At 43.0% G+C, this 11371-nt stretch overlaps 1 protein-coding gene across 1 annotated transcript; it reads right to left on the bottom strand.

Moving 5' to 3' along the window:
- Positions 1-2621: 2621 nt before the first annotated feature.
- LOC147692473 (E3 SUMO-protein ligase ZBED1-like) lies at positions 2622-4865 on the bottom strand. Its single transcript, XM_086936794.1, has one exon. It carries the CDS (start codon positions 4857-4859, stop codon positions 2865-2867), a length of 1995 nt encoding a protein of 664 aa, XP_086792920.1. The 5' UTR covers positions 4860-4865; the 3' UTR covers positions 2622-2864.
- Positions 4866-11371: the final 6506 nt, after the last annotated feature.

Genomic DNA, 11371 nt, shown 5'->3' on the forward strand with positions numbered 1-11371 from the left:
TTGGAAAGTATGCAATACGACAATGATTTACCCTACTGTACATTTGTGGTCTCTTTTTTTAAGTTCTGGTTACGTGCTGAATTTAAGAAAATGCAACCATATTTGTGTATACTTTCTCACCATGAACTATATAGATTTGTAATAAACCTCAGAACAGACGGCCTGCACTTGAATAATAATTTATTTAAGGGGTTTCCTAATAGTAGGTATGACAAGTGCTATCCACACTGTGATCTAGGTCAACAAGATCTTAAACATGTATTATTTGTTTTCCCCGGCCGTTTAGCTTTAAGACATCACTTATTACACAGAATGATCACTTTGAACACGATAAGTCATGTAAGACAAACAATGAATTTTGTACATAGTCCTGCAACTGTAACAGATGACTCGAGAAAGTATATGTTTTTAAGAGTTTTATATATTTATAATTTCTTTTTGATGTAACTTTTCATTTGTTGGTTTGTTTGAATTATATTTGTTTTATATTCAATCTGTATAAAAGAATGTGCTCGCTTTATTGCAAACTTTTATCAATTGTAACAAATTTGATATGATTTGCTTGCCTGCAAAGTAAAGTCTCACGAAGCATCTCCCCGATGTTAAGATTGTGAAGCAAAGGTCACATGCTACTAGTGGTATTATATGTATTTATACATAAAGCACTTTGAACAGAGACACCTTACATGTCGTCAGTGAGGCACATTACATGATGACAGTTAAAATGGTTATATAGATAATTGCTAAATTGATGAAGAATGTGGCAGTACAATTATAGTGCATTACATGTAGTACCTGCAGTTTAAATATTAAAACGATTATCTACTGCATGCAGAAGTCTGATGCTAAGAACGGAGAGGAGTCAGGGTGTTCACATGGTCGGTTTGCCAGACATTTTTTGAAGATTTAAGACATGGTACTTGGACCAGGGAAACGAGAAGAGAACATTTGATATGGAGTTCCCTGCACTTGCTGTAATTGTGAATTCTTAAATGTTAAGTCACTTGTAACAACTGGTCAGTAATCTTTTATGTGATGTGTGGTCTAGTGCCTGAAACCAAGAAAGCCCCACATGGTTTAGGTGGCTAGTTGATTGGAATAAAATGGAGGTGTATATATGTTATAATCGATAACAAATGCCACAGTATTTTGATAAATAGAAAGGGCTATCTTCATTAGCTGTGCACATAGCTGATTGGGTTATTATCTGGAATCCACATTTTGGGGTCGATTCCGATTTGGGAAAAACCGCTCCGAATAGCGGTTTGGAGCTTTTTTCCCGTACGAATCGTACAGAGACGAATGTCCCCTGTACGCACGACGAAGTACGATTAGTACCAGGAGCTGAACTCCGTACGAATCGTACAGAGACCGTACGAATCAAATCCCCGTACGCATCTCCCTCGGAACCCGCCGTACGCAACATCTGTACGGTTTGCGGCTGGTTTTTCCGATCCAGCAAGTACGATTCGTGTCGGTTTTTTTCCAGGATCGGAATCAACCCCTTTGTGTTTAAGGTATAAGCCGCTTTTATGGCTCCCTAAACAGATGTGAAACTGAGAAAATGTCACATTAGACGTGTGAGCATTAGCCTGTGGAACTTGCAAAGGTTGGTGAAGTTACTCTTATTTACAACGCTTCCCTCAGTGTACAAGTATTCGTACCCTGAGAGAGAAAGAGATAGGAAATTTTCATGTTATGTTTAGTTTAAATTAAAGTTTTGTTTCTTGTTATCTTGGATAGGAGTAGGCAGATTATACTGTAATGTAACTGGGACCTTGTAGGTTATGATGAGGTTACTGGGGTGTGCCTTGTACGAAAGTCATAAATGTTCAGAGTATGGTGCCAGGAATACTAGGCAAAGAGAGTGAGATTTTGAGACTACCCTTTCCTGACTTCTGTGTTTAAGCTGTTTTGAATGATAAAAGTCATCTTCTCTACTACAATTGTGGAGTGTTCATGATCAATGGTCTATGAGTTATCTGGATATAAACTGGATTAGCATGAACAACTACTGAAAGACTTGACTTTGCAACAGTGAATTGCTTTCCACTGTGATTACCGGAGACCCTCACTGTGGACCCCTAGCATGGTGTAGTTATGTTTGCAGCTGTGTTGGTTAGTTCTTAGATTAATCCAGTTTAGCCATTGTTCCTTCTTTGGGTTTATACCAGTAGATGCCTGTAACCATGGACTAACTTTGTCCATCTCTGTTTCTTTTTGTTGTTTTTTCAGTATAGCTGGACTACTTTAGTCCCAGCCCTTCACGACTTCATAGCCCCATGTTGATCCTTATCACACCACTGATTCTATGTCATTTACTAGGTTAGCTGGATTAATGGAAATTAAGGTATTGCAATTTGTTAATCAATGGAGTTCAGGGGTACCACACCCTGCCTGTAGAAAACAACATAAGCATATTTTCTTTAATATTTACGTTATAGTTAGTCAGCTACTACTGGTTTCAGGACCCAGTTTAAACCACATATCCAGGGTTAGTCATAGTGAATATTACTCCTGCTGTTCAGTTAACATTTCTGACTGTCAAAAATACAGAGGAATACAATTCAGCTTACATGAGAATACGAAGAAAACGTAACACGTTTTGAATACTTTCGTAAAACTATTAAATCAGAGATCAAAATGCAATAAGGCATGCAGTTTTTCTTTTCTTTGGGATACTTTATGAAAGCTATAATTAACTACAAAACATGCCAAATTTTCAGACACACTTCCACAGGGGACAAGCCATGCGCACGCTGTGTGGCATTAAATATTTTACGGCATAGCTCATCGTGACGTGCTCTTCTACCTATATTCCTAACATTTTGGTTTTAAGCGCAGTTGTGCATCTTATGTTGAAATCATGTGCTCGTATTATTTTTCATGGATTCTAAAAAGTCAAAATTTTGATGGAGGAACAATATTTGATCCAGGTGTTCCTGGGAGAGGACTGCTCGTCGGTGCTCAAGAGAACTTTCAGTAGGGGCAAATGCACGTACCGGCACCACTGCCGTGGCTGGGATGGCAAAGTACTGCCTAGCTAGCTTGGCAACCACAGGGAATCGGTGCTCATTGTTTCTCCACCAGTCAAGGGGGCTGGCGCTACGTTTGCAGAGTGGCTCCACAATGTAGTTCTCTAGCTGCTGGTGGATCTCGGGCATACTTTCTGTTGGATCTTTCCCAAGGAGAATGTCATAGATACTCTGTGACTGCCCGTTCGCACCCCCGTCCTTGTGATTGGATAACTGGTGGCCACCATCACTACATTCCAACTTGCATTCTGAAGGCCCCCACGACATAGGGGTGGATTGCTCCTGAGGGCTACAAATTTGTGATAACATCTCTTTCACTTTAGTGTGCAATTCGCTCCTTGTGTCAGGGTTTAGGAACCTTACCTCCTTGAAACGGGGATCCAAAAAAGCAGCTATCACAGCAGGGCTTTCAAGCAACTTCTGTTCATTCATCATGTCCCATTTTTGCTGGATCTCCGACCGTATGTTGTTCACAACTGTCTTGATCGCCTCAGTGGAATCGTCTGATTGTTGGCCAATAGCAGTCACAATGCCGTGCACACAGGGCATTAAGGAGGAAGTTGAGGTGTTTTGTTCCTCACGCAAAAAAGATGTTGCAATCTTAACCGTTCTCATTATGGGAATGAGATCTTGCAAGAGCTTCCACTGGTGGTCTGCTAAGTTTTGCACAGCTGAGGCATTTTTGGTCTGCTCTTCCAGAACAGACATGATGGCCCATTTCAGTTCCAGCAGGCTCTCACACATGTCAATGGTGGTCAGCCAGCGAGACGGTATGTCCATCACCGGCTTCTGTTTGATTTTATTCATGGCCTCCAGTTTGCTGTCCAGAGAGCAGGATGCCTTTGCGTCCTGTTGGAAGTAGGCAACAATATGCCTGGCTGCATCTAGAGCCTCCTGCACCTGCTGCACATGGAGTCCGGCTTGAATGCAGTAATGTAACAGATGGGCAGAACAGCACAAACTCTTCCACCCGTGAAGCTTTTGTAACTGTTCGGAATTAGCCTCCATGTCTTGCAAGCTGTCATGCAACACACAGAACACTGATTTAGCAGCCAAGCCAAACTCCACCAGGACAGAGTAAAGCTTCTCTGCCAGATTATCCTTTAACTCTGCCTCGTGTACCTGCTGAGTTTGGAGAATGCAACGGGCAAATCTCCAATCAGAGTCAATGAAGTTTGCTGTAATTGTTAAGTAGGATTGGTGGGGCAGAGACACCCAAAGGTCAATTGACAGGACAATCGATTCAGCTGTGCGCAGATAGTGTTCGAGGTGTTGTTTGACTACATTGTATTTGTGCCACAACATACTGGACAGTTGCACAGGGGATGGGAGGGTAAAACTGGGTTCCAGGTATCCTATGAGAAGGCCAAAGCCTTTGTCCTCCACTACGGACAGAGGATGAAGGTCGCGGAAGATCATTTCCAGCACCAAGTCAGTGATCATGTCAGTTCTTGGTTCGGGGCAAGACGCGGGGTGATACAGGTGAATTTCTGGTGTATCCTGTCGTGGCCTTTTGGCCATGATTTCCTCAGGCTCTGATGCCTGTTCCTCCTTCAGCTGAGAAAGAAGAGTGTCGCGGATGCTGTGCTTCCTCACCAGATGCTCCCGCATGGTGGTGGTGCTATTGTGAAAGGACAACTGCTTCTTGCACACATTACACTCCACATAGGCATCACCCAGCTTGGTGTAGTAGTTCCAAACCTTTGACTTGCGGCGATCCACAGCAAGGGTGGTGATGGTCCCATCCAAATTGATCCCTTTCTCTCTTTTTCTGCGAGAGGAAGCTCCAAAGTTGGATGTCATGTTGTAAGTGTTAAACACCATTGATATCTCCTCTGCGTGAAATGGAAACAAAAGGAAAGGTCAAACCAACGAACTAGGTGGACATTTTACAGCCAAGATTGCAATTACATTACTCGATGATTTTCAGTGTTGAGTGGCCTGCCTGGTGCTTTTTATTTCTGTTTTTGTAACATAATCTTAACTTTTTTGGCATTACTGTGCCTGCTCAATTTACCCACTTAAAAGTGTTCTTTCAAACCTTCTTGGATGGTGTTTTTTGTTTACATGCAGCCAAGAAAAAACATTACTTGTTGAAGTGATAATTTGCTATGTAGTGTGCAGTGTAATTTATTCATTTAAATAAACAAAGTATATAAACAGGACTGGACTCCTGGAATTATGCGGTAGTGCCAACTACATTACGCGACAAGAAATGCATAAAATGCTGTGTAATGAGTTACATTTTGTGACAGTATCAGTTAATTGTTTTGTCATTTTCACCCTTATTAACACTGTCTTAGCAAAAGTTTCACCTAGGTAGTGCCAGTCAACTTCTGGGAAGGGCCTTGCACTGATTGGCAACAAATCCCGGTGCAATTTTTGTAACTTTTAATCTATTTGAGCTAGAAGCAAAATGTTTTTAGTTGACATTTGCAAATTCTGCAGCATGATGGATTGTGTGCCAAGTGCAGCAAATCCATAATTATGAGAAAAATTTGGCCAATCCATACTTATGTGAAACACGCTGCGTCTGCAGAATCGCATAATTCCAATGGCCCCTTATATGCTTTCAGGATAGTAAAGTGCTCAATTATGAGATATTTATTAGTAAACATAAACTCCGAAATACCTCAGTCTAAGTGGAATCGTGTTTATAATTGAACTAACACTGATATTATATACCAATGCCATGCGCTTGACTAGTAAACCAGTAAAGGAGAATACACCAATAATAATCTGTGCAGGTAGGTTGCGTCTGTGCAATAGGAGCATGTGCTACTCTTCACAAGTATGAGGTCCAGCCTGTTGTAGGTGCTGTGAGTTGGTGAAGGGATAGAGTAGATTTTGTCTATCAGATGTTCCAGTCTACATAAATCCTGAATGTCCATCCATACATAGGTTATTTCAGTATCCCTAGGCGAGGACCTGCCTATTTTGGCTGTCCAGTACGCAATTCATGTCTCCGTTTCACTGTATGATAGAATTTATGTATGGGCTCACTGCCCTCATTGCAATTCCAAAGAAGTGCATGCCATCTACATTTGGGGCATTCTTGTTAACCATGCATGTTTACCTACCATCAGGGGCACCACGAAGCAGAACAATTTGACCTTCTGGGTCAGTCACCACCTCCTTTATCATAAACGGAACCCCAGTTATCACCCACATTGAAACCCCTCTAGTATAAGACGAGGAAGCTGGTATGTACATCTGCCCCCTCCATTTCTGATGCAGTCTAACTATGTTACCTTGAGTGCCATGTTTCTCCTGCAGGAACGCTAATACCATTTTAAATTAACAAATTGCATAATCCCCTTGCACTAAGAAGTAGTTATTAAAAGTGATAGTTTTTAAACATGAACCGTTTGTGAACTAAGCGGCAAGATGTCATGTACATGACCCAGATTATTATAGAGGAACATTACAGTATTATATCAAACACAATAGGTTTTTTACAACTGGTGTTCTGAGCTCACATATTTGAAAGTACTTTATTAAGCGATAATAAAGAAAAAGGAGTTTTGCTGAAAAAAATATTTGCTTAAGATCACACAATTTAAGCCATAAGTTTTCTAGTTTCATTTTGTACACATCAGCCACTGAATGTGTATTTGTATTTTCATTCTCAAGTGAATGCTTTGTTTTTACCTCTTTATGCATTGTTCTGCAGTTTATATACAGCACACTTTTGATATGAGAACCAGTTACATTACATCAGGTCACCTTCATTTTTTAAAGGCATGGGGAGAGTAAGTTGAAAAACCAACAATAGGGTTACAGAACATTTTGCTCTTTTTACCTCGCCCCCACACTCACTGACTTGCCTCATGGCACTCAGGTTCCCAGCATACTTTTTGTGCAGTTCAAGTGCTAAAATCCTTGCAGTAACGGAAAACAACCAAGAGTATTATAGAAAGGGTGGCTTCCTCATTATCTACTCCAGCGAGGTAATGTTTTATTGCCAATAGGTTTACTCAAATAATAGCACAGCACGCTACAAGTGGATAGCAGTGCGCTGGTCTTAAGGACATTCTTTTAATACAAATACAGAGGCATACCCGGCTTCCTGACCCTCCCCACTCACGAGGACCGTGTTAAACAGTTATATTGTGGTATTGCTTAGAGAGACGTCTTTGGGCAGGCAGACAGCAAGAGGCTCTGCTGTCTTTACAGTAAGGCAGAGAATAAGCAGAGGCAACAGACAGCCTCTGTCTAAAACAACCCGGAACAAGACATTTTCTTTGAATTTTGCAGGGCCCAAACGTGAAATTGCGGGCATTGCGCACATCAGCTAATTCTGCAGTAAAATCACGATTCACTAAAAGCTGTGGGGTCTGATTAAAGGTAAAGGCCGCTATAAGGACATATAAGCTTGCACTTACATGCCCAAACCTTTGATATAATGCACCCTGCCTTCTGGGCTTTAAGAGGCCATCCTTAGGGGTGTCTGACATATAATAAAAGCAGTGCATTGACTTTGCCATGTATGGTGAGGGCAAAGTCGAATTGGAGCAGTTTACACTGTTCCTGTAGTCTACAATGGCAGGCTTGCTGTCAGTAGTTTACTTTGGTCACTCGGGGTGGCGCATACAATACTGCAAGCATTTGGACCCCTTTAACACCCATGCCCTGGGTACAGTTGGAACCATATACTAGGGACTTGTGAGGAAGGTAAAGTCCATGTCAATTGGGGATGCCAAGTAACACACAACAGTTTTGGAGAGAGAGCACTGTCACTGGGACCTGGGCAGCAGACTCCAGTGCACTTTCAGAGTCATAACCATCAGCAAAAGTGGGAGGGGTGACCATACAAAAAGGGCACTTTCCTATAGTTATTCTGTAGCACACAGCTAGGGCTCTTCTAAGGATCATGCCCACTTTTTAACTACTTTACATGCTTCTGTAAGTCAATATGCTATGGCTGGCAGCCACAGAGCCTGATCGGTCCAAAGCAGCCCCTCCTAGTGATGTGTTTTATCTAGGAACCCGATTCAATATTGTGACTTTATGCCCCTGTACGGCTATAATCAATAATATCCCTATAATGGCATAAGAATCAGATCCATATTTCAGTAAATCGCCCTTGCAGTCCAAGGCACGGCAAAAGCTACTTCCATCGATTCCTAGAGAACACACCGAGTTCTTTCGACATACCAAACCTCCAGCAACCTGGGAAATCCCCACTTGCTTTGTTTTGATTTGTAATAGAACTCCTGCAAGCACTGTAAGAACTGCCAGTTCTTAGTGACATCTTTATTGATGTCTTATGTCCAAACCTTACGTCAAACTCGGCACCTTTCAGGTATAAATATACCAACGTTGCCTTAAGCAAACACACGGTGGTGGTTTTGGAGCAGACCAGCTAATCTACTTTCCGAGAGCCCAGCAGACGCGAGAAGCCCACGGACGCTGCCCCTCCTCTTTGACGCGCTGAGAAAGACGCTGTCTTTTCTCCTGCCGAGAAAATCCAGCTCCGGCGTTTCCAGCCTACCCTTGTGGGTGACTGGGATATCGAGTCCTGAGAGAGAGATACCAGACCTCCTACATTCTATTCCCAAGGTACAGTGCTGACTAAACCATTAGAGAGAATTCTTGAACAGATCCTTGGCAACAAACCTACTTAACTTAAACTGCTACTTACTTACTCCTTCCCACGTATTAGGCTTAGGTCAGTGACACCGAAGTAGGCGTAATTTAGAAGCACCAGTTGAGGACATTAGCCTATGTATAAATGTATGTATATATTTTATACATTTTAAGTGTCTTATGGCTAAGAAACCATATCAATGCTTTTTACAGTATTATTTTATAATACTCCTTTTACTGTACGTACTTTAATTTATATTAAGTATTGCAATTGTGGCAATTCATTTCTCTTGCATGAAAAGGAAGACTGCTCAATAAATAATACCTTTTATTGAAAACGCCTGTCTCTCTCTTCTCTGCACTCTGGTGAAACTAAGAACGCACATCTGACTGAGTGAAATAGCTGTCCATTGTTTTCACGACTCTAGAGATTTACTCTTATTCTGAGGGAGCAAAGTTGTCATGTTTATGCGGTTGTCGGAAGCTGAATCCCTTCTTGTCTGAGCCAGGGAAGCTGATCCCTTCCTATTCAGTCAAGAAAGTTTCCAGTGACCTCTGAGCTAGCTGGCGCAAACCTAAATTAAGTCTAACATAGTCAGTAGAGACCTAGAAGACCTCAGTCCTACGTCTACACTGCTGTTTATGTTATTCCAATGCGCAGAGCCTATAGGGAAAATAGGAACTACACTACATGGCGCCCAACGTTTGGTAAGGCGATAAAACTACCGCAAGACGTTAGAGTAACTCAGTCGTGCTTTTGCACACAGACCCTTTTCCCGTAAATACTCCAATAGACGTCTGGAGTGGGTAAAAGGTTAAAATCCGCCGGAACTTAGTAGGAAGAGATTCCTATGTAGAGTTTTTGGTTTAGTCAACGTTGAAGGATACAGTGTTCCAAAATATTGTGCATCTTATCTTTTGTTTCCTTGAAACCTGATCTGCAACAAAAAACCTTTCTGACAGTAAAATGCCAGACAGTGATGACGATAGGGAGGCAGCTAGAATAGCAGCCCAACTAATGGATGATGACACGAGTCTCCTACAGAATAACCGGAATGCTATCCTCATTCCGGTCAACATAAGAAAAACTATAACTTTAAAACTTATAGAAAACGGACTGACATCACGAGGTGGTACAGTCATTTTCGTGATAGAGGCACACGAATATCGGCAGACAGAGGTATTCTATTCATGGATAAACTTTCCAGCGGCAAACGCTACAACACACGAATTCCACTATTACAAAATAGAGGAACCTCCGAAAGAATACACTCCTTTCGAGGATGTGGAAATCCCACTAAATTACCAAGAGCACCTGCTCTGGTTTAAAGGCGCCCTAAAACATAATGATCACATCACCAGGCTTGGTCCACTAGGTAGACCAGGAGCAACGTGGCCGGTTCTAGCCAGCTACACACCACATCCAGACATCGAAAAAATGTCAGACAAAGAACTTTTAGCACAGCTAAAATTACTAATTAAAATTCACAGACAGTTAGTCCAATATGTAATGCGGACTGCAACAGTCCAACCAGCTATTAACATTCCACAGCTGAACCCTCATCAGGGAAACACAAACAAAATTACACCACAGAACATACAATCATGTCTTGGTAAAACACCCGCAAAACGGGAACAAATTCCATTCTGGCTAGCACAAAAGATAGCTCAAATAGAGGCAGTATTCCCGAATACTACCCCTGGTGAGAAACACAGAATTCTGACTATCTGCCTTCCAATGGGGGTCGCACCACATGTGGAGGACTGTGACTCTTGGGGCACAGTCTTTGCTTCCATTTACACAAAAACACATGGGGGTCGATTCCAATTCGGGAAAAAAACCGTCCGTACGATTTGTATCCGGAGCCCTCTCCGTACGAATCGTACCCGTCCGTCCGAGTCGCGAAGTACAATCCGTATTCCGTGAATCCGTCCGAATCGTCGCGATCCGTACGTATTGCAAGGCTGAAACCGTGAACCGTACAACTCGTACACATACCGTACGACTCGTACACATGCCGTACGACCCGACGAGTATGATCCGGACCGGGGTATGAGGACGCAATTCGTACGGTCCACGTCAGGTAAGGGCGAGTCGTACGGAAAAGCACACAAACACATACATACCGTACGGTCGGTACACCCCATGATCGCCGGGGTACGCACTGTACCCCTGCGATCATAGGGTGTACGAGCCGTACCCCCATTGTACGATTGGTGTACGATCAGTGTACGAGCCGTACCCCCATTGTACAATCGGTGTACGAGCCGTACTCCATGTACGATCGGTGTACGAGCCGTACCCCATGTACGATCGGTGTACGAGCTGTACCCCCATCGTACATGGGGTACGGCTCGTACACCGATCGTACATGGGGTACGGCTCGTACACCGATCGTACATGGGGTACGGCTCGTACACCGATCGTACAGGGGGTACGGCTCGCACACCAATCGTACATGGGGTATGGCTCGTACACCCCATGATCGCAGGGGTACGGTGCGTACCCCTGCGATCATGGGGGGTTCGCACAGTACCCGGGGGGCCGTTCCATACCTGTTTCGCCACAAACTCTGCTTTTACAGCTGTTTTCAGCTCCCGTAGAAAAAGGGTCGTACGGTGCGTACCCGACACGTATCGGACTTGCTGGGTCGTAAAAACCTGCCGCGAACCGTACAGATGTCGCGTACAGCGGGTTCCGAGGGAGAATCGTACGGAGATTAGAGTCGTACGGTGTCTTGTACGAC

This window comes from Lissotriton vulgaris, chromosome 9 (genome assembly GCF_964263255.1).
Source record: "Lissotriton vulgaris chromosome 9, aLisVul1.2, whole genome shotgun sequence".
In the NCBI taxonomy this organism is placed as follows: Eukaryota; Metazoa; Chordata; class Amphibia; order Caudata; family Salamandridae; genus Lissotriton; species Lissotriton vulgaris.